Source organism: Lutra lutra, chromosome 2 (assembly GCF_902655055.1).
Source record: "Lutra lutra chromosome 2, mLutLut1.2, whole genome shotgun sequence".
In the NCBI taxonomy this organism is placed as follows: Eukaryota; Metazoa; Chordata; class Mammalia; order Carnivora; family Mustelidae; genus Lutra; species Lutra lutra.
In genome coordinates, this window is record NC_062279.1 from 139,396,440 (window position 1) to 139,421,516 (window position 25,077).

Sequence of the window (25,077 nt, forward strand, 5' to 3'; positions counted from 1 at the left end):
CCCTTTGGAAAGAGGGCCTCGCGCTACAGTCATCACCTATCTCCTTCTCAAATGGTTTCTGGAGTATAAACATGCTCAGTTTCCACCATCTTTGAAGCAAACAACTAATGGTATAATAAACTAATGGTATATACCAACTAATGGTATAATAAACAACTAATGGTATAATCATGCACACACACACTCTCCTTATACATCAGGTGCTGTGTGCCCGTCTGAAAGTCATTCTCTTTCCCGAAGGATTAACTTTCTATTCCCTTTAACATCTTAAGAACTTCTGGGGATCCACATGACCACCAGACTCCTTCCAGCTTTATCCTATTACAACCTGGAGTTGCTCTGCAGTTGTCATTTGTCTTTCCAAAGCCTTGGATAGGGCACGGAGTCCTCGTGTCCCTGGGTGTTTCACGCTGTCTCCAGCACGTGGCACAATCAACCAGGCAGAGCAGGTGAGCAGGAACACAGACGGGCTCACCACAAACCTTGCCTGCTCACTGCACATTTCTCACGCCCTTCCTTCTCTCCCCGCCGTGAAAGGGTCTGTACATATGATCTTGAGCGGAAGTCATATAAGCAGAGCTTATTTTCTACCAACTGGCTCTCTCCAACCTTGGTCACACATTTTGTAACTATTGGCTAGTATGTTTTATCCACCATGAGACTGAGTTCTAGAACCTAAGAATCTAGTGTCACTTACCTTCCTCATTGCAGCACTACAATACAGAAGGTCTCAAAAATGATGGAAAGAAAAGGAAATAAGGAGGGAGGGCAGGAGAGGGACACTTTGGAGCAGCAGGAAAACAGCGAGATGTGGGGGAGGGTTTGCAGGACAGTGGGGTGAAAATGGAACTGGAGGTGATGATGTGAAGTGAAATAAGTCAAGCAGAGAAAGACAATTATCATATGATTTCACTTAGTTGTGGAACATAACGAATAGCATGGAGGACATTAGGAGAAGGAAGGGAAAAATGAAGGGGGGAAATCAGAGGGGGAGAAGAACCATGGGAAACTATGGACTACAGGAAACAACCTGAGGGGTTTTAGAGGGGAGGGGGTTGGAGGGAGGGGGATGGGTAAGCCTGGGTATCATGGAGGGCACAGATTGCGTGGAGCACTGGGTGTTATATGCCAACAAGGAATCATGGAATGCTACATCAAAAACTAATGATGTACTGTACGGTGACTAACGACTAAAATAGCATAACATAATAAAATAAAAAATAAATAAAATATACTAAAATACAAAAAAAGGAAAAAAAGGAAAATGATCAAAACAAAAGACACCCAATTTCAAAATTCTCACTTCATTTAACGTAAAAACAGAAATTATTTGTCAAAAGGTTAACATTGTATGTTTAATTAAATGAAAGACAAGTTATTTTCTGTATCTACTCAAAGCTTTAAAATTCCCAGTACACATTTTATGCTAGATCCAGTCTCCCCATTTACCTCAAGGGATAGTATTAATCCCCATAATAAGACTATTTAATGTGTGCATCTTAAAAAGGACAATGTACAGCAATAATACTGAGGTAATACAAAGCATTTGCCTAGGCCTTTCCAGGTAATGGGGCATTATTGCTCAGGTAAGTCATTTATCTCATGACCACCTGAAGAGCTAAACAGAGCAGGGGCCGTTATTTTCACTTTACAGTTGAGAAAATTGAACTTCAGAGAGGTTAAGAGGTACATACGCCTTGGAGCTGTGAATAAATTGAAGAAGAAGGTGAAGGTAAAAAGGAGAAATATTAGATTTGCTCTTTTGAAAATGCTTCAGTGGGAGAAACGCAATCTTAATCAGCAGCAACAAATACTTATTCAGCATTTACCTCTTGGAACCCAGCTCTGTCTTTCCTGTGATAGAAATTTTATCAAAAGGAAGAGCAGGCATCACTTCATAGCCCTTCAGACAGCAATTTTTTTGAGAGAGCCGGGCCTTTCAAATAATTTACTCCCTGAACGCTCTTAAATCCTAGGGTGGCAGGAAAAGAAATCATTAACTATTTACCATCTACATGGCTGGAATACTATTTTCTTGGTTAAACTCAAGATACAGCAAACAGCTTCCTCTCTGGGTGTGAGGTGTGCGTACTTTGGGGATTTCCTGGATAATCAATATGTGTTTATTCAGGAATAACACTGTTCCCCTTTGCCCAGGACCTTCATGTTTCTCTTATTCTGTCCCACTAGAGTTCTTATTACCATGCTGGCTTGTGTGTGTGTGTGTGTGTATGTGTGTTGATTTTTTTGTTTTGTTTTGTTTTTTGTGTTTTTTGTTTGTTTTTTGTTTTGTTTTGTTTTTTTTTTTTTTGCTTTTACTAGCTATTTTCAGAGGCTTTTATGTAACCATCCTTTGGCCAATTTTAGAGAACCTGGAGCAACATCTTCCTTTAAATAATAGAATCATGAACAGGAAGGATTTAAGAGATCTCCGCGTCCACTGACATTTAAATGCTCATACTTCTTGAAGGATGTCTAGAGCTGAAACACTGGATTGCAACAAGAAAATATTTGCAACAAGTAGTGGATTATGAGTGATTTTTTACTCTTTTCCTAAAAAAACCACCATTTTAATGGTTTATATTACCTTGGCAATAAATACAGAAAAGTGCTATAGAATCGTATAATTATGGCATCTTTGCTTTTATGACATTTAGGTTATATATATATATATATAAATTTTTATGCTAAATGAATGTGATCAGGAATAAAACTTGCATTCATAATTTGCCACCAAGGAAAAAAATGTGGCCTACTTATCCACAATCTCTATTATGACTACTTTCCAACTTGTTTTGATGAAAAGCAGAGATGCTCATCTTTCTTGCTCTAGCTTTCAGGCCTAAACCTGAGGAGGCAAGCGATGTGCATGACACTTACCCACTCCTCCTCATCATAGTCTGAATGATGTGGTATGGAGTCCTGCCTTCTCATCGGCGGGGGTGGGTCCTGGGGACAGCTCTCCTCTGTGCTGTTCTTAGGAGACGGTGGTTTCTTAAGGACACCTCCTGGTCTGGCAGTGTAGAGGGCCAAAAGAGCACTTCGGACCAGCTGATCCTTGAAGGCATGTACAAAAAGCTCTGTCTGGAAAGAAATTGACAAGGATTAGAAACACCGTGGTAGGCATCCCAGCATAAAGCTATGAAAAGGTCAACAGCAGATTTGTTGGCACATATGTGGTGCGCCTGGTGGAAAAAGTACAGGCAACAGAGAGAGAAAATGATTCATACCAATCAGTGAAAATAGTTGAGTTTGGGGATGCTGCCAAGGCCTTGAGTCCTCCTGTTCTGAAAGCTAAAGCTTCGGGTCTGTGGGCACTATAAACAGCAGCTGTCTCCTCAGCCCCCTCTCTTTTAGTTCCAAATTCTGTCTTTGAAGATGAATTTCACTAGAGATCATCATTGGAACACCATCTACCTGCTACACTTTTCAAGTAATTCCAAATGCACCTTAAAAGAAAATGGGATGAGACTGTGTATATTCTGTATTTTAAGCAGAAAGAAAGGCTAAAGAAAGGATGATACATCTGAAAATAGACTCAGAAAACTTTTTTGCTTCTTAGCATCATGGGTAGATTTTAACAGTAGAGATAGCACAGGAAGTATTCCCATGAAAATATTTGGTTTTTATTCCTTATTATCACTCCTTAAACTGTCTTCCTCCACCAAATGTTTCCAGTAATGCTCGGTGTGAATGAGGCTGCTGTGAAACTTGCCATGGCAGATTTTTACAAGCTGGTGGTAAATACTTAGTAAGTACTATAGAAGTGACGGCTTCCCAACAATAAAGAACTTGACAGTAGTACTTTGCAATTTCCTGATGAAATGTTTAATAGCTTCACCCTACTCTACTGGAGGAGGTCGTAATTGATTTTCTGTATTGTACTATGCTTAACGTGCACGTGCTCTAATAATTTACTCAGTTAAAGCATAGAGAAGTAACTCAAGCATTGACTCATATTACTAACACATTCACACCTGGTAATCTGTTAGGAAGGAGCCCTTTAACTCAAAGCATTATTTTGAAAACTCAAAGCATAATTTTGAATACTAGTTGATTGATACCATCACCATTTAATGAGATACTTGGATGTAATGCTGACTTCACCACTGCTGTAACTCAAGGTAATCCTTTATTGAGGCATTCTCAATGTGCAGTCAACAGTGCCACGTCTAAGTAATGGTTACTAAATTATCCCTAAAAAACCCCTGTTGTGAGTGTCAGCAATTCAAGAAAACTAGCTAAACCCCATGCAAAACAACTTCCTAATAAGACTATGTTCTATCTACACAGTTAAGCCTTTGCAATCGATCACGAAGTTCCAGAGCTGGAAGAGACCTTAAAGTCAGACCTCTTCATTAACCAGAGAAGGAAACTAAGAAGCAAGAGTGGTGCCCTGTCCTGAAAAGACTGCTTACTGGTAAAACAAATGGAATAGAGCCTGAGTTTTCTAACAAATTCAGTAGCTTTTCTCCTTACTCCACACCACCTACCCACCCACCATCACCTGCATGCTTCTGTCCTTCCCCTTCTTTCTAAACCCCAACCTCCTGACTGCTTTGGATATCTATCCACTCTTATAATTAATCGTGTCTGCAATTGCCAATGTAACTGTCTTCACTGTTAAACTTTACTGGATGTTTTTAAATACTCTTTTAATCTATTGGTCATACTGAGAGCACTCTGAAGGTAAGCAGACAAGAGATATTTAAGAAATGAATATACAAGAATAAAAGGTTGAAAAATATTTTGGTAATAAATTAGGGAAAACAAAAGAAAAAGGCAGCTTATACCAAAAAGGCATAAAGAGAAGTGTTAATTGATGTTCACAATGAAGTGTTAAAATGAGAATGAAAGTTACCAAAAAAATACTGATGAAAAATTTAGCTAGACAGTACTCAGACAAGGCAGTATAGTTAAAGCAAAAATGGGGAAACATGTTATTTACATAATTTTTATACACCATGGATGGATCCATCAATGTGAATTTAAATATTTTAAAATGCAAATTTACTTCCATTCAGCTTAACTAAACGATTTCTTTATTGATAGTTTCAATAAATTCTTTTGGCTTATTTTTAGAGCAAAACAGCTTGCCTTCTTTGAATTCCTGCTACTACAGCTCCAGTCTCCATAACAGTCACCTAATTACTGTGGAGCTGAATATCTATTCACACCCAATGAAATCTACAGTTCTTATAATTGCCATCATTTTCTTCCCATTGCATGCATGCACAGAGATTCCACTTCACTTATTCAAATCTCATTTGGGTTGATTTATCACCAAAGACATCAAAGATAATACACCATATTCTTGCAGTTTTACAAACTAGAATTTTCTTGAGGGTAGCTGAATGAACACAAAAAATCTTAGAGAAACACTTTGTGTCTACATTGAAAAACTGATTTGATTCTTTGGAAACTTTCTGAATCACCAAGATCCTTTGTACAGAATTGCACTTTTTTAGAAAATAGCTAAATATTCCATTGCTATAACCATATGATCTACAAATTTTCTTGACCAGCAGTACTTAGTAAATGTAGACCAATGTAGACCCTGATGCTTTGCAGTCAAAATAAATTAGCTTGAAGAGATTAATGTAGTCACTTGATTCCCATACATTGAATGTTGCTTTTCTTGCAACTGAGATGATATTAGGGAAGTTAAAATCCTAAGAAAGATGTGACTGTGTCTCTGAGTTGCCCATTGGCTCAAAGTATTGAAAACGTTTTCCTTTTCTGACTCAGCTCACACTGCATTAAAGGAAAGAAAAAGGGCTGTCCAAATGTTATCCTAAGGGTAGGAAAAACAATTTATTTAAAATAGTTTAATAATATAGTTAAAAAAAAAGCATAATCTCTGAACCTAAGGTAGATCATTTTGTTTGATATTAAAAGAGAGAAATGTTATCTTAAAAATGAAATGTTTTCTTGCCTTACTGACATTTTTCCAATTCATATTTTTATACAAGTATTCTTCAAAGTAACATACAGAATTATTTGTAAGTGTAAAACCAGTAAAATTACCTCTTCTGGGGGTGAATTTCCTAGGTTCCTAAATATCAATGGCAGAGGAATAGCTAAGAATATGTTTATTTAAAACCACCCTTTTTAACTAGAGATCTCAACAAATTACGCAAAGTATCGCTCTATTTAGAATCTTCTTTTTCAACTGAAAAAATTCAAAGTGATGCCTAATCCCACCTGCAATACAGAAGTAGCCCATGACATAAACGGTTGATTATTATTACAGTAGCCATGTATATGGCAAAAAAGAATCCTGTTTATTTTTTTTCCTGACCCTACCACTCCCTATTGTTCTGCACCCAGTTAGCTTCATCTGTTTTCATCAGCTACATTGGTCCCTCTCTGATACCATTTGATTTCTTTTTTATTATTGAGGTATAATTGACATACAGTATTATCAGTTTCATGTGTACAGTATAAGGATTCAACATTTAGATACACTGCAAAATTATTACCACAATAAGTCTGGTTATTTTCATTTTTTAGAGACTTATTCACTTAATTGAAGGGATAGGGGCAGAAGGAAAGAATCTCGCAAGCAGACTCCCCAGTGAGTGGGGAAGCCCTACACTGCTTGATCCCAGGACCAGTGAGGTCATGGGTTGAGCCAAAACCAAGAGTCAGTTGCTCAACAACTGAGCCATCTAGGCACTTCTGGTTTGATAAGCTTTAATTATTTCATAGGACAATAGTGCTATACATGGGAATTAGTACATTAATATGTGTTCAACATTCCCCAAAGAAAAGAACATTGAACCTTCAGGAGAGTTACCTGACATCTGGGCAGATCATACGAATTATTCATTTGACCTTGGCTAAATCACATAATCACTTTTCCCTAGTTTGCACAAAATTACAATGGCTATTTGTGAAACCCTCGTGGTAGTTCATTGTAAACTGTGAAGCGCACTCTTCTATTTATGCTCCATGCTCCTCTTTCTTTTCAGTTTCCTTTCTTGACTCCTCATTCCAGGCTCCTTTAAAATATAGTAAGTGGATCCTAAAGAATCTTAAACAACTACCTTGAAAGCATTTTTTTTTTCTATTGGTATAAGAAATATATGCCTAACCCAAGATAACAGAAATTTTCTCCTATGTTGTCATCTAGACATTTGTTTGTTTGCTTCTTTCTCTTAGCTTGTATATTGAGATCTATGATCCATTTTAAATTAATTTTTATAGATGTGTGAGGTAAAGATAAGGAAAGGTTTTTTGTTTGTTTGTTTTTGCCTAAGGATTTCCAATTGTTTTTGAGTTTTATGTTAAAAAATGTCATTTTCCCAGTGAATATTTTTTGCAATTTTGTCTAAAGTTATTGAAATATATATGTGTGGATGTATTTCTAGATTCTCTATTCCATTCCACTATATCTATACTTACACTAATAAGTTACAAGCCACATAATACATTGGGTATTACTTTCATTTATTTTTTTCTAATTTTTTTTTCTTTTTTGAGAGAGAGAGAGGGAGAACCTGAGTGGGGAGGAGGGGCAGAGAGAGGGGGAGAGAGAGAGAATCTCAAGCAGACTCCATGTGAGCTTTGGGCCCTCACCGGGCTCAATCTCAGGACCCTGAGATAATGACCTGAGCTGAAATCAAGAGTTGGACGCATAACTGACTGAGCCACCCAGCACCCTTGGGTATTACTTTTATTTTAAAGAGTAAATATGTTTAAGTAAATTTAAGTTTGAAAATTTTTATAACTGTCCAGATATTTACCATTTCTGGCACTCCTTATTCTTTTGTGTAGATCTATTTTTTACATGTTATCACTTCCTTCTGCCTGAAGACTACTTTAAAATTTGTAGTAGTGAAAGTTTTCTATGAAATCTCTCAGTTTTTGTCTACAATGGTCTTTATTTCCTCTTTATTTTTGAAAGATATCTTCTTTTGATATAGAATATGTGTGTGTGTGTGTGTGTGTGTGAATACTTTGAAGATATTACTGTATTGTCTTCTGACTTACATAGTATCTAATAAGAAGCATGTGAGTAATTCTGTTACATATCTCTTTTTCTTTTTCTCAATTTTCAGTTTATCTTTGTTTCTCAATAATTTAATGGTGATATACCTTCATTTTTCATGTTTATTCTACATGGAGTACATTGAGCTTGTTGGATCTATAGTTTTACTGTTTCATTGAATTTTGAAGATTTTCGTCATCACTTCAGCAAATATTTTTCCGTTTTCCTCTCTGCTTCTTCCAGGACTCCAGTTCCATGCATATGAGACTTCTTGGTATTGTTCTATAAGTCATTTTTGTTCTATTTATGTTTTTATGTCTTTTTCTCTATATACTTCATTTAAATGGTTTCTAATACTATGTTTGCAAGTTCACTATTCTTCTCAAGTGACCAATCTGCTAAGCCCACCTACTATATAGTTTTATTTAGACATTATATTTCATAATTCTCTCATCTCTATGTTTTTCTTTTTTAGATTTCCATTTTTTCCTCACTGTTTATGTGCCTCTCAGCTTCCCTAAATATATGGACCATATTTATAATTGCTGTTGTAATGTCCTTATCTGCTAATTTCATTATTTCTGTCATTTGGGGTCTCTTTCAGTTGCTTGATCTTTCTTCTGGTTATGGCTCATATTTTCCTGGTTCATTTTTGCTTAGTATATGCTTATTTCACCAATTAAATGTTTACCATTTAAAGAGGAATATAAAAAGAATAGAAATACTTTCACAAAATTTCATTTCATTTATTTATTTTTATATTCCTTTATATATACTTTCACCAACTCTAAATAAAACAAACAAAAGAACCTCTACTCATTAAGTTCTTCTGTTTAGTTTGGAACTGAGATAGATCTAGGAGTGTTTGAAGTAAACAAAACTAAGAATTCCTTCTCAGTACCTAAATGATCAACAAAATCAATATATTATGTGTATCTTCAACTTCTTAGTATACTGGCTTCCTGGCATTGTCATTAAAAAAACAAAACAAAACAAAAAACCAAAAAACCCAGCATATTTCTTAAGAAAACCCTGAGTTAAATGTTAGAGTAAAATGTTTTGTTTTCTTTGTTTTGAATACAGTAGGATGTTTCAGCATATCATGTTAAGGTTAAAGGATACTAGAAATCAGAAGTTGTGAGATTTTGTTAAACATAATGTGAGCTTAGCCTCTAACATTGTAAAAAAATCCTGTTATTGTTACCATTTAGCAATTGTCATAATGTGACACAACCCATTTTTTAAAATTTTAGGTGGTAGAAGTTAAGAGCCATTTCTATGTAGTATTTGTCATATAGCCTCTAGTCCAATACCAAACATAATTAAGTGCTGGATACTGTTTTTTAGTGAGCAATAATAATAATGATTTTCTAAACAGGATTTATCAATTTCTGTGAAATAAAGAATGTGATGGGCTTTAAAGCTAATGTTACATGGTTTCACTTACTTGTGGAGCATAAGGAATAACACGGAGGACACTGGGAGATGGAGAGGAGAAGTGAGGTGGGGGAAATTGGAGGGGGAGACAAACCATAAGAGACTGTGGACTCTGAGAAACAAATTAGGGTTTTGGAGGGGAGGTGGGTGAGCCTGGTGGTGGGTATTATGGTGGGCACCTATTGCATGGAGCACTGGGTGTGGTGCATAAACAATGAACTTTGGAACACTGAAAAATAAATAAAATAAAATGAGAAAAAGGAAAAATAAAAAAATTATGAAAAAAAAAGCACTAATGTCACATATATATCTAAGCTATTAGAGATAAATACCCATACACTGGTCTATACTTAGGACCTTAATTTTTCAGTTTGAATTTCATCACATTACTTTTTTCTCCCTTTTCTTTTCCATAGTACTGCATACTTTCAGTCTAGCAGAAAGGAAAATATATTTTTATCACATCCTATTATTAAACTTTCAGGTCTTATGTTAAAAATTTGGCCTATCCTTTGTCTTCTCTTTTCAAGCTATTCATATAAACTTAGAGCCTGTCTTTTGTTATGACCCTAAAAGATTAAATAATTTCTTTATTATTTTCATGGATTAATATGCAATAAACAAACACAGTCATTTATCAGAAGATATACTAATAATTTAAAAATTAGAACAATTTAATTGAGTTTGTGCTCATTAGGACATGAAAAAATTATAAAACATTTTTATTCTCATGGACTTTCAGTTTTGTCTTCCCCACTCCCACCCCCACATCCTTACTTGTTTCCTTCACTGCATACGCAAGTGTCCATCATGGAACTCATGGAACATTTCACCATATTGTATAGCAGTTAAGCTCACAGTATCTGGAGCTAGACTCACAAGGTGTGATTTTGAGTGCATTATATATATTTCTGTACCTCAGTTTCCCCTTACTGTATAAAATAAGGATATTAACAATACTTACTTCATAGGATTAAAAAGATTAAGTGTTGAAAATAATAGTGTCCACTTTGTGGACTTGTGGAAAGTTATAATATCTCACTTAACAGTTATTAAAGTGTAATGCTAGCTATTATTGTCATCATCATTAGAATCATAAATAACCATTGTCATCAAGAACCTTGAATCTCTTGGGAAGACAAGGAACAGACCTGTGTCTTATGCCATTTTGTGCACCTAGTGTCAGAAACCGCACCTGATAATTAATACGAACTCAGTATTTTTACTTTTCATAAATTGTATTCGTTCGTTTGTTTGTTTCTACCAGTAGTTGTTCAGAGGGATGGAATTTTGCTGGGGAGCCTTAGTCTTATGGCTTGGTTATCAGTAACAGCAGAGATGACATGAATTAACTTTAGATCTACGAATATTGCTGCTCTGAGATTCTCTGAATATGCGATTGTCTCTGTTGTCCTTTGCTTTCCACCCCAGACTCTGTGTATATATTGATCTGATAACGTGTTCTTTGCTATCCTCTCCAGAGGCAACCTGTTACCTAAGAGGAGAGATGCCATCTCATTACAAAATAATTGAATCCCTCCTCTACACTATCCATGGGCTGCCCTTAGCCTTCCCCAACCTCCCCAGCCCAATACAGAGAACTTTCCCATATTTGACTATGGAGTTTCCTTGATAAGTATGACCATAGATAATCCTTTTTATGTATTGAATATGCTACATGAATGAATTCCAAAGAAAACAACCAAGTACTTATTTTGTAAACATAACAGTTCAGACTCTAAAAGAAACAAGAGGCTTCTCAACAAAAAAAGGATTTTTATGCTCTAACCCACAGTGTGAAAGACCCCAATCTCAAACACAAAATGTCTTAGGGGAGCCTGGCCGGCTCAGTCAGCAGAGATGCAACTCTTGATCTTGTGGTGGTTAAGTTTGAGCCCCACATTGGGTATAGAGATTACTTAGAAATAAAATCTTAAAACAACAACAACAAAAATCGAAAATATTTTAAGCTACATCTTTCTAATATTAAATTATAATAAAATTTAAGATGCCACTAAGAATATTCACATTTTATGCTAAGTTCATGGATCATACGTTATTTTAAACCATAAATTATTAGCCATCTTGATAGATTATGCAAAACTCTGTTAACTTCAATAATTCTTTGAAATTCCAGGTATGAGTTCTTAAGATAATGCATGACTTGCAAACTCAACCTAAAAAAATTCCCCCTGATTTCAAGGATTGACAGATTTATTAGTAGATGAAGTGTGTCTATTTAGTAGAAAAACAGAGAGGAGAAAGTTAGAGCAATGTTGAATTAAAGGAAAAATACACACCCTGTCCCATCCCCCATCCCAATCATTGCAACAAGTAGTAAATGGTGTATGAAATGACAAACCCCTGCCCAATGCACAGGAAGAATATAAATATTGCTCTGTAATCACTGCAGTTATGTCCTATTTGCTAAGATTTTCTGCTTAGGTGAACCCAGAAAAACCTCACATCATCTACAAGTCCAAAAAAGCAATCAACGAGACTGAGATTATGTCATTTTACTATATACAACACTCTCCTCTTTTCCCCACTTTTTTCTAGCCATAACATATTTATTGACTATAAGACATATTTATTGACAATTAGGATACTGAAGTATTACTGAAGAGTATGTCTAACAAAAAGATGTTAAAATATTTTTAAAAAGGAAATGTCAAAGCACATATATTACACAGAGGATACCAGAAATATTTTCCATTCCAGAGTCAACCAGACCTGGGTTTGAACCCTGGTTTTGTTTGAACCCCAGGTTTGACTCTAGCTGCATGATTTCACACATCTTTTTTTAATGGCTCTGAGCTTCAACCATTGTCCTTTGTGAGAAGGAGATAATATGTACCCACAATTTGGAAGATTAAATGAAACAATGTAAGCCATAAAGCACAATATTTGACAAAGTAGGGTATCTGTGAAATGTGGGTCAATTTTTTTCTTTCCTTTTCATGATGGAAGTACCTGTTAAGTCATGGAAAGAATGCTGCCTTTTGAACTAGAAGACTTAGATTGTCATTTTTCACTTTTTAATTTATGAGACAATTCAGTGGACCTTGTTGAATAGATATGAGCTAATTTTTAATGAAAATAGATATTATTTTTTTCTATAAGAAAAATTTATGATAATGTATACTTTAAAATGTTCAATAAGTGCCAGGTATTAATATTATAAATTAACATATATGGATCAAAAATATACACATATATAATACCCAAGTTTTTACGAATCTGTTCTTTAGAGACATGACAAACTACAGTTATTTTATTCTTTTTTTTTTTTTTAAAGATTTTATTTATTTATTTGACAGAGAGAGATCACAAGCAGGCAGAGAGGCAGGTAGAGAGAGAGGAGGAAGCAGGCTCCCTGCTGAGCAGAGAGCCCGATGCGAGGCTCGATCCCAGGACCCTGAGATCATGACCAGAGCCGAAGGCAGCGGCTTAACCCACTGAGCCACCCAGGCGCCCCCAGTTATTTTATTCTTAAATGATAACTTTTTTTTTTTTTTGCTCAGTTTCTTCAAGGTCGTATTTATTGGAACTATCTCATAATAAACTGCAAGATGTCCTCAGAATGCGAAGGTTAAGGTAAGTGTATTGGAATTGGACTCCAGGACACCTGGTTTTGTATTTAAAATCATGCTGCAAATTTCTCTTTTCCATCTTAGATCTCTCTGAATCGTTCAGCTGCCTTAATTAGATATGAAAGTTGATGTTCAGTATTTACCACCCATGCCAGACTATCTTACCTCTTTGCATGTACAGGTGCAAGTCATCCTTGAAAAAATTAAGGCTTAGGTCCCATTATATTTCAAACAATAGCTAATATTTTGGAAATTTTAAAAACCTCCCAGTAGATAATGTTGTAGAAAGCAAACCATGGCAGAGGAATCACCCCATGCTACTGATAAGAATCCACATCAAAGTTGTGCTTTCAAATGAAGTGACACTCCTATTCACACATATAGCCTCATATGCATAAAAATTAGTTGGTCACCAGAAGAAAACAAAGAAATTTTCAAAATCTAATTTAACTCATTTAATAAGACCATGAACCAAAGAGAATGAAAGATGTCAAGAAAAAGAGGAAATATACCTCAGTCAATAATAGGTTTCATTTCCTACTTTAAAAAAATAATAATAATAATGCTTCGTAAGATTTGAGAAGAGAATGAGGCCTATTCATTTTGACCCTGTGGCAATACTTTGAAGCTTATGTTTTAACCTGGTCTATTTTACATTTCCAGATGCTATGAAAGGCATTGTATGCAGAAAGCAACACCCATGGGGATTTGGGTATTTCACTTGCCCCACTGTTAGCGGTGATTCGGATCTTACTTTTTCTGAAAGCATCTTTAAAGAATTCTTCAAGCTGTCTGGAGAATGCTGGCTTGCAGAATTAAGCAGTAGGTCTGCATGGGTTGCTATCAGAGGTTGGAGCTGATTGATGTTGCTGAGAACTTCTTTTGCTTTGGCTGTGTTTTCAGGCGAATAGTAAATAAACTGGTATCCAGTACTGGAACAACAAAGATAAAGGCAAGTTACACAAAAAAAGCAGAAAGCATTTGCAGCCCTTAGTACCAGATGGCAAATGAGAAACAGAACTCCAAATAGCATGATTTCCTTTTGAACAGATAAGAACTATTCTAAGAGGTTTTCATGATGTCCTAAGAGGTTTTTTTTAAACAAAATGACCAAGATATTTTTTAAGACCAAGATTGTTTTTCAAAGATTTTAAAAGTGAAATAAATCAAGTTTTGCTCAACTACAAGGAAGATTCTTTATAATTACGTATGTCAGGTATTAGTATTCAAAACAAATTATTGTTCATTACTAATAAATTTGAAGTCACATTAATATGGAGTGAAAGTATGAGCTTTTATATTCAGGCTAATTTTAATGTAAATCCTGGCTCTGCCACCTACTAGCACGGTGACCTTAGGCAGGCTTCACTTTCCTCCACAGGAAATTATGAATAAATATACAAGAATTCTAAGAGGTGGATAAGCTTGGTCATAATTCATGTGAAATGCCTACAAAAGTGCCTAACACAGAGCAAGCATTCAGTAAGTACTACCTATATTTTCCCCCATGATAGATAGGGCAGAGTGAGTAAATTTTAATAGCTGGGAAATGGGGAGAAAATATATTAATGCCAGGAAAATATATTAATGCCAAAATATATTAATGGGCATAAGGAGAATTTTATTGGCTAGAACAAGAATATTGATAGCATAAAAAATTCACTAGGCTATTTTATCATTACCCAATTTGTTCCTAGTGGTTTCTCATTTCACTTGTAAAGAAAAATCTAAAAGTGATTACTAAATAAAGAATTACTGACTTTTATAGTCATCATCTAAGTATTGGTCAAGCATACTACAGGGGTAAGGATTCCATGGAATGAAGGAATCTTTTGATAAGGAAAGACAAAGGAAGCATTTCGGCAGGGAAAGGAATAAACCAGCAAAACACCAGCCAAAGTGAAAGAAGAGGGAAGTTCCCTTGGCTGGCCTGGCGTAGCACTTGCCTACATCCCTTTGCATCCACTGTCAAAGCATTTTTCATGTATCTTGCACTCTGTGTTGAGTACTTATTGAGTATTTTCTCTACACTTACCAGTTAAATTATTAAAATTCCCATAATTCCATTTCTTATTTAGAAATATTAGAATCCAATAAGAAAAATTAACAAGTAGGGAGCACTCTTCCTTCCCTTCCATTCACACTAATGACTTTGATGGGAAAGTATCAGTTTCCTCGGTAAGACAACACTCCTTTTTGTAAACATATAATGACTGTTCCTATTGTTTTATTTATAGCGGTGATTGAAAGAAAAATCCTTCGTCGCTTGGACTATTCAGAAGATAGTCCACAAGCTGATGAGGGATACAGGTTTGTGAAGGCTAAGAAACACTTCAGCAGTGTGTGACACTTAGAATTTGCTCTTAATTCTGTCCTTACAGACTTCTACATTTCAGAAGTGGGAGCTGAAAAATAAAACACACCATAACTACTTATTGTATGTATTTTTTTAATATTTTATTTATTTGACAGAGAGAGATCACAAGTAGGCAGAGAGGCAGGCAGAGAGAGAGGGGGAAGCAGGCTCTCCGCCAAGCAGAGAGCCCCATGTGGGGCTCGATCAGGACCCTGAGATCATGACCTGAGCCAAAGGCAGACACTCAACCCACTGAGCCACCCAGGTACCACTATTGTATGTATTTCAATGCAAATTAAAGCAAATGAATGAAGAACAGTGGTGAGGAAGAGAAAGAAAACAGTCATCCCTGCCAATCACCTATAACTTTTTCTGGTTCATCTGATCTTGCTCAGGAGTGTGCTAAGGCCTCTAACAAAAATCACCACCTTTGATGTACCCCTTACTCATCTGTACTCAGACCAGATACAACGTTCAATCCACCACAATGGATTAAGAAAGCAAACAACTCCGTGTTATTTTTGCAAAGAAAGGGATTATCTAAAGATATTAGTGGGTCATGGGGGTGGGGATGATGTTTGATACCCAGTACCTCTAACAGCAGAGAAAGGCTCTAGAGACTCAATAGAGAAAGAACATGTGGTAGCTGCTTGGTGGTCCCTTTCCACTAATCTGCTCTTCTTGTCATAATTTACTTTCTGCTGTCAACTTCTGGGTACCTACAGGCCTCCCACAGCTTAGCTCTTGGAAAGCAGAGTTCTGCAGGCCATGTGTGGTCTTCTAGCTTTCTCGTCCCATAACTGTCCTCTTTGAGGATGTCATGCGTGCCCTCTCATAATTCAATCCCACGCATTCTTTTGACTCCTGGCACCATTGCCTTCCTTCTTTACTCATCTCATACTTCCCTGGCAGTTCATTGTTACTTTATTCCTGAATTTTACCTACTTTCATCATTATTATTATGTTTAAAGATTTTATTTATTTGAGAGAGAGCGCATGTCAAGGCATGAGAGCAGGGGAGGAGGGGCAGGGGGGAGGGAGAGGAGGAGGTAAGAATTCCAAGCAGACAGGAGCACGGAGCCCCACATGAGACTTGATGCCCCCATCCTAGGACCCTGAGATTATGACCTGATAGAAGCCAAAAGTCAGATGCTCAACAGACTGAGCCAGCCAGGTATGCCTACTTTCATTATTTTTTCCTACGTATTTCTTACTCTGCACATTTCTTTAGCCTCTCCTCTCCATTCGAGTCTACTACACACATTTTCAAGATTTATTTCTTACATGTTCTTTATTTCTACATGTTCTAATTAATAGTTCAGTGATCCTCAAATTTTAGCAGGCATACGATTCACTTGGGGATGAGGAGAGAGCCTGGGTGTTTGTTTGAAAAATGCAGATTACCTGGCAACACTGAAAGATTCTGCTTCAGTGGATTGTAGCACTGTAACAACCAGCTCAGGAAATGCAGATGATGCAGAGGCACAGCTGAGCACGTTTAGAGACACCTGCTGCCCTTGCTTTGTTTGTGAATCCCCTCTAAACCCTTGGTCTTGCTACGCCATGCCTCTGATAAAGGTCCTTTTTCTCGTTCTAAGTTTCAAGTTCCTTGTTCCTTAGTTATTCTCATTTCCATGATACCCTTTACAAGGCTAGCTTTGTATCTTTGTATCTAGCTCATGTTGTTTTGCTTCCCTCTCTTTACCAGTGCTGCCTCCCCTCACTATTTTCATCATCCTTTCCTCTCTTCCCTCCCAGCATAGTTCCTTCCTCTTCCTCTCCTTCCCCAGTCTTCATTGTGGGATGCTCCCAGAACTCCTGCCCCCTGCTCCTAAGTCAGTCTCCATTGGAGCTAAATAACATAGCAGGCTCTGGTTCACCCCATTAGGTTATTTAATGATGAGCATCTTACCTAGTGAGGTAGAAAGATTCATTTTCCACAGTAAAAGCCAATGTTGATGTCCAGGATGAAATAGTATGGTATGGAAAAAAAATTATCACCACCCACAAAATAATTTTAAGTGTGCATAAATTTCCTTTACCTATTCAGTGCCTTACTCTTTAAACATGTCATATATTTTAACAGTTATAGCTTTTTAAATGGAAAGTTATGAGTATAATTTAATTATTGAGATAAAAAGAATATAGCTAAACTCTATTTTATAGTGGTCTGAAATTTAAACTAAATCCAAACACTTGAACTAACTATCAATCAGACAAAACCAGAAGAAAGACAAAGTATTTGCTTGGACAAAAAATATTTTATAAGATGTAAATATAGCAAATCTTGGACAATGAAAATTGAAATTAATTTCATACTATTTTTCTATTGATGAAACAGTGAATTAAAGTGTGTGTATATATATATATATGTATATATACATACTTAAATATATATCTATTTAATTATCTATCAGTTTAATTAGAAAATATGCACATCACATACACACCCGTAACTCACAGGGGCATGTACGTGTTGTTACCAGGGATGTCATATTCTGAAGTTGTAAAGAAAAATAAAGCACATAGTGAAATAACATTCATATTCATAGACTCTAATTGCTAACCAGAATACAACTAAACCAATGGCTGTATGTTCTTCTGTGTTTATTCCACCTCATTTGCTTTTTGCTGGTCCTCCTTATCTCCCCATCCTCTAGTGTTGGCCCCCTCCAAAGCTCACTCCTTGGGGGCACTTCCTTTTTTTAGTCTCCATGCCCTTCTTAAGTAATTCCATTTAATCTTCTGGTTTAAATACTTCAGTTGTGATGATTCCCAAATCCACATCTCTAGCCTAGACCTATTCCCCGAACTCTAATTAAAAACAAAAGCTCTCCTCTTCACAGCTCCCATTTATCATGTCCCAAACTGAAGTCCGCATCTGCTCCCCGTCCTCAACAACAGCTCCTTATATACATGTTCCCATCTCAGTTAATGGCAAGTCCGTTTGATGTGGCATATTTCTCTTTTCTTCCTCTTTTACCTTTACCCATTATTTCCCCCTAGAAAATTCTTTCTGTTCTTTCAAAACATAAGCAGATTTCAACCATTTATTTCCACACTCATTGCAACAAGCCTGGTGCAAGCCATCATCTTCTACCTCACAAACTGGTCTTCCCATCTCTGTTTCTTACTCTAAGACACCGAAATCCTTGACTTACACTTAGGGTTGAAGGAGGCAGGGGGCAAGCGAGGAGAGCAAAATAAAGCAATTCTCCCTTAGCTCGCTGCCCACACCCAGATCCTGGGACTTGCTCTGCCACTTATCTGCGTCTTTCCTCCCCCATGCCACCACCACCTCCACCCTTAACCCATTTGCCCAACCAAGCCATTATGTTGGTAACTAGAGTCATGGAAGAACATAGATTAGAAATGAGGAAGAGATAAGGAGGGGAAAGTGAAGGAAAAGATCAGGGAGGGGGCACAGGCAGAAGAGGATTAGGGTTAAGGAATATAGAAAAAAATGATAAAGAATAATGTGCCTCTGCTTCTGTAGCAGAACTTTATCTCCAGAGAAAAACCTAAGGACTATTTCCACTTATTTTTTCCCAACTCAAGCACTACTTGTGAAAAAACGATCTCTTGAATCCTGAGGGAGGGATAGACATTCTCTCAGTTCTAACTGAGAAGAAAACTATGTGGATAATAAATGAAAATTTACACCTTAGTGCAATTGAATATACCCTTTTGGCTTCACAGGGTTTAACAACGTGCTTCAAGAAATTGTAGAAGATAAAAACATACTTCTCTGTTTTCCCTCATGCATCTTTCCTATTTTTTGCTAGAAGTATAGTTTAGATAAAAGAACTAAGAGGAAAACGGTATTTGTTTTTTTTACCTCGTATGGATTTCACTTACATAATTACATTAATTATATGATCGAAGCTTAAATTAATGTTTATCTTTGAATCAACTCTTTTTATTTTTTATTTTTTTAATGATTTTATTTATTTGAGAGAGAGAGAGAGAGCATGAGAGGAGAGAGATCAGCGGGAGAAGCAGACTCCCCGCCAAGCAGGGAGTCCGATGTGGGACTCGATCCCAGGACTCCAGGATCATGACCTGAGCTGAAGGCAGTTGCTTAACCAACTGAGCCACCTAAGCGCCCCTGAATCAACTCTTTTTAAAACAAATATTGGTTTCATAGAAATTTTAGAGTCAATGTTTTGAATAACATACTTGATTCTGCCATTTATTAGCTTTGTGACAGGTAATGCTAATTAAGAGGGAAAACGTCCTAAAATTCATTTCAGCTCAACTTACCCTCAAGGAAAATCAGCCTATTTTCTCAATTACAGTGGCTTCTACTATCCCACTTTTCAGTTTGAAGTTCTTTTTCCTTTTTTTTTTTTTTAAGATTTTATTTATTTATTTGACAGAGAGAGAGCACAAATAGGCAGAGTGGCAGACAGAGAAGCAGACTCCCCATTGAGCAGGAATCCCAGGACCCTGGGATCATGACCTGAGCAGAAGGCAGATGCTTAAGGACTGAGCCACCTAGGCGCCCCTTCAGTTTGAAGTTCTTATCGGCAATTTCTTAACCATTAAGACCTCTTTTCTATATACAATATTTCCTTAGCTCTATTTTTGCCCTTTCAAGAATTTTCAGGCACTTTTATATGACCTTTAAATAAACAAAGTCCCATATGATTTCACTTCCTTCTATGGCCTATTTCCATTTATTCCTGAAATCACTTGTCCTAATTCCTTTGCTAGCTTTCAAGGGTCTGGTCACTTCTATTTCTGCCTAGTATGGCTTCTGGTATTTTCATGCTCACTCCTCTGCAAAGGTGTCATGGAGTAATATCCAAATCATGTCCTCTGATCCCCTCTCATCTCAAAAACTTTTCAATTCCATCCTGGACTGTATCCATTCGCATGCCTAATACACAGTAAGATTAAGTACAAGAATAGAAACCATTCCCAAATACACTGTCAAAGTAAAAATTTCTTTGACTGTAAATGATCATGAGGGGTCTTTTTGGGGTGATAAAAATGTTCTAAACGTTGGAATGTGATGATGATTGCATAACTCTATAAATTTACTAAAAATCACTGAATCATATATCTGACCTTATCATATCACCAATCATATCACTGACCTTAAAACAGGTCAGTCCCAGGGTATGCAAATTACAGTACATAAGCAGAGAGTTGAATGGTGGTTGCCAGGGAAGCAGGGAGGGGAAGATAGGGAGACATTAGTCAAAGGATACAAAGCTTTGGTGGCACAAGGTGTATAAGTTCTGGAGATCTAATGTACAGCACTATGACTATAGTTAACAATACTGTATTGTATATTTGAAATATGTTAAGAAGGCAGATCTCAAGTGTTCTCACCACAAAAAAGAATAAAAGAAGGCAAAGATGAAGATGAAGATAAGAAAATAATGACCATGTGAGATGATGGGTAGATTAAATAATTTGTGGTGATAATTCAAAAATATAACACATAACAGTTGCATATTATATATATGTTATATGTTTTATATATATAATTTTTATTTGTCAATTATACCTTCATAAATCGGGGCAAAAGTAAGCAAGTGTTTACAGAATATGGTATTATAGTGTTGGTGATTATGAGTCTAGGATAAGAAGTCAGGAAGGCAGAAAATATATTTAAGAGCCATTTCATTTTTTCCCCATTAAACCTAAAGATATTTTCATGTGGAGTTCTAATAAAGCAAATTTGTACTGTGGAATTTATACTAATAATCCAATCTCTTTCTTTCTCTCATTTTAATAGTCAATAATCACAGAGTCTACATTATAGGACTAGAATTATGCTAAATGCTTGTAGAATTATTTTTATTTAATCTTGACAAAACTTTGAGGAACAAATACTATTCCATCATACAGATATGGAAGTTGGAACTTGGGTAGGTTAAGTAACTTCTCCTGGATCAAACAACTAACATGGATGGTTAAAACCAACATTTATCCCCAGGTCTTCATTATCACACAGTTTGAACTCTTAATTATGTTTTACCACCTCATGAACATGATTTGGCCTACTTTAAATTTGGAAAAATTAAAATACAATAACTAAAACAGGAAACATCTTTTATTTAGTAATATAATGGTAGGTACAGCCTATAAATATTAAAATAAAAAAGCATTGAAGACATTCTCATCTAATTAAAGCTCATTAGAGAAGATGTACGAGTCTATTTTATAACACAGATTAGACTAAAGAATGAATTTGAAAATCATCTCATTATTGTGAGAAAGCAATTTATTGATTACTTTCAACAAATATTTAATGACTGCTACTTGGTGAATACACTGAGGAAAGCAAAAGGCCAGAGGTCTTTCTGGTGGATGAGTGTGATGATGCTTGTCCTCTAAATGCCACAAGCCAGGGCTGGTAGCAGAGAGGAAGAAACAGGGAACAAATAACTTTTTTTTTTTTTAACCTCACTCATCTTCTCACAAGACTTTGCAAATTTAAGTATCATTTGAGTAGCCATAGTTTCAGAGCTTTTTACTAACAATCCTCAGTACTATGACTCTTATATTCTTGTGAGGTCAGACATTCATTTAGAAGCAATGTCACATGGCATTGTGACAAAGGATGTCATATGGCTTCTAACTTTCTATGTATTTTGTAGTTGGAGAATTTTTTTCATGTCATCTAGTTCTCCATATTTGCCAGAAGGAGAAGTAGAAAGAGGATTTTACAAAGACATTTCTCTTATTGTACAACAAAATAAAAAAGAAGAGAAGGCGCCTGGGTGGCTCAGTTGATTAAGCGTCTGCCTTCCGCTCAGGTCATCATCCCAGCATCCTGGGATCAAGTCCCACATTGGGCTCCCTGCTCATTGGGGAGGTCTGCTTCTCCCTCTATCCATACATCCCTCTGCCTTTGTGATCTCTGTCTTAAGCTCTTTCTCTCTCTCTGTCTCTCAAATAAATAAATGAAATCTTAAAAAAAAAAAAAAAAAACGGAAGGGAGATAGAAAACAAAAGTATCTTAAAAGAACTAGAGCCCTGTCTGCATCTATCTGCATCACTCTACATAAATTTACTATCCTTTCCAAAACATTCACCCATGTTTAGATTGATGTCTTTGTATATATAATTTCATGTTTTCTTGCAGGTACAGTTTTTTTGTTTGTTTTGTTTTGTTTTTTAAAGATTTTATTTATTTATTTGAGAGATAAAATGAGAGGAGAGAGCATGAGAGGGGAGAGGTGAGTGGGAGAAGTAGACCCCCCACCGAGCAGGGAGCCCAATGTGGGACTAGATCCTGGGACTCTAGGATCATGACCTGAACGGAAGGCAGTTGCTTAACCAACTGAGCCACCCAGATGCCCCTGGGTACAGTTTTAATATACATGTCTACATACTTCAGAATCCATACACTAATTGAAATGACTACATAGTGCTCTGCTCTAGTGATGCAAAGAGTGCTTATTCATTCATTCAAGATGTTTCTAATATCTTACTATTATAAGTAGAATCTATGATCATCTTTGAAAAGTTTACTTTTTCCTTTTATTATTTTAATTCCTAAGTGGTTTTCCTGAAGTGTATTGGGCAGGCTATATATAGAGAACCAATGTTTACAATTATTTTTACTGACTATTATATAAAACAATTTCAGGCAGTTTAAAATAGTGCTAATCACCATATCAAGTAATGTATTTTTTGTAATTATACAGGTGAAGTGATTATCTTTTTTTTTTTTAAAGATTTTATTTATTTATTTGACAGACAGAGATCACAATTAGGCAGAGAGGCAGGCAGAGAGAGAGGAAGGGAAGCAGGCTCCCTGCTGAGCAGAGAGCCCGATGCGGGACTCGATCCCAGGACCCTGAGATCATGACCTGAGCCGAAGGCAGCGGCTTAACCCACTGAGCCACCCAGGCGCCCCGAAGTGATTATCTCTTAAAATTATGTTCTCATAAAAGCCCATAAAGAGTTGAATGGACCAACTTTTTTTTTTTTTCCCCCTTAAATTTCTATCTGGTGGGCAGCAAAATCAGTTCTGGAAAGGTCATCTATTAGTAGTTAGAACTAAAATTGTTCATTTATTAAGAGCCTATATTTTGTGTTAAATATCTACTGATTGCATCAGGGTGAAAAAGTATGGAAGAAGAATCTGAGAGTGGGGACAGAAATCTAATTTTCTGGTCTGGTTCTATCATTATCTGTATGGGTGATTTAATCTTTGATCTCAGTATTCTCATCAATAATAAAGTAAATAGGGGAATTTGTGATCTCTGAGATTCCTTATTGGTTCTAACATTTAAGAGGCTCTTTAATTGGAAAAAAAGCACAGACTCAACAAAATTATTTTCTTGTTTCCCAACACTTATTTTCATATTGAATATATACAACTGACTTTATTAACTAAGCAATGGGAATAAATGGGTTATTTCCTGTACTCTCTTTCGCAGCAACCTGTGCATTTACCCAGTTGTATAAACCAGAGTACTAAGAGTTCCTCAACCCTGCCTAGCCTCCCTAAATTTTCATTCAGTTAGATTTAAATTCTATAAAAGTTTTCTTAAAATCTCTAACTCCACAATCACCCATTTCCTCTCTCCATTAGTATTATAATGGCTTAATCCTTTGCTCTTCTTCATGCTTTTCATGTGGTTCAAAATACAAATCTAATCCTGTTAATCCTCAGACAAAAACCTGTCAGTGACTCCCTATAGTCTACTGGATGAGCTGCCAGGACTTGATATAGCAAACAAATACCCTTCAGATTTGGCTCTTGTCCTGCCCACACTTATATTCTTTCTCTCTCTTCTCTTTTTCTCTCTCCCCTTCCCTCCCCTCATCTTCCCACCACCCTCTTTCCTCTCCCCTCTCCTCTCCCATCCCCCACTTTCCTCTCTCTCTCTCTCTCTCATTTCCAGATTCTTTACACTCCTGGAATTTTTGAGCCAAGGACAGTGAATGTCATCACCATACATGTGTGTGCTGCACAGAAACTTGGGAGTCTTCCTTGATTTCTCTAGATTTTTACCTCCCACTCCAAACAAACACACAAAATCTAAACAACTGCCAACCCCTCCCAAGTATCTCTGTAACCAGTCTCTTTTTTTGTATCTGTGCTGATACCACTGGAGGCTAAGCCATCTTTCTCCTGATAGAACCACTGCAATAACTACTTACTAGCACAGACCTCCTGACCAGGGAAAAGATACTGAATTGTTCAGGCAAAGTCCCATCTAACAAAGATTTTGCAATAACAGTTTTTTTCTTATGCTACAGTTAAGCCAGTTGTGTGATTCTTCCATGACATAGTCCCATACAAACCTTTTTCTTTTCTTTTCAAGTTAGTACTTTTACTATTTTAAAGCTCTGGAAAACACAGTGTTTTTTATTTTCTGAGAATTTACTTATAGATGACTTTCTTTTCTATTGTTTGCTGTCTTTGAGACCAATCGATATTAAATATCTAAGCTAATAGAGAAATTTAAAAATATGCTGGAAATTTCTCAGTGTTTAATCTAAGTACAAGAGTTCTTCTTTGGATTAAATGCATACTAGTTGAGATGATATTACAGTGTCATGATTTAAATTTATTTTTTTTCAGTTTACAATGAAGGAGAAATACAACTTTGGATTTTCAAAAAATAAGTCCTCAAACCATATTATCTTTTCATATTTAATTTTTTAAGTAAGAAAGGCTTCTTCATGTAATTTGCTTATTAGATTTCACATAATATCTTTTAAGT

At 36.2% G+C, this 25,077-nt stretch overlaps 1 protein-coding gene across 1 annotated transcript in view; it reads right to left on the reverse strand.

The window, feature by feature from the left end:
* Positions 1-25,077, reverse strand: part of INPP4B (inositol polyphosphate-4-phosphatase type II B) — an 832,665-nt gene that overhangs the window by 121,590 nt on the left and 685,998 nt on the right. The window contains 2 exon segments of the mRNA XM_047718523.1: positions 2,881-3,084; positions 13,778-13,955. Of these exon segments, the coding sequence (XP_047574479.1) occupies positions 2,881-3,084; positions 13,778-13,955 (382 nt within the window).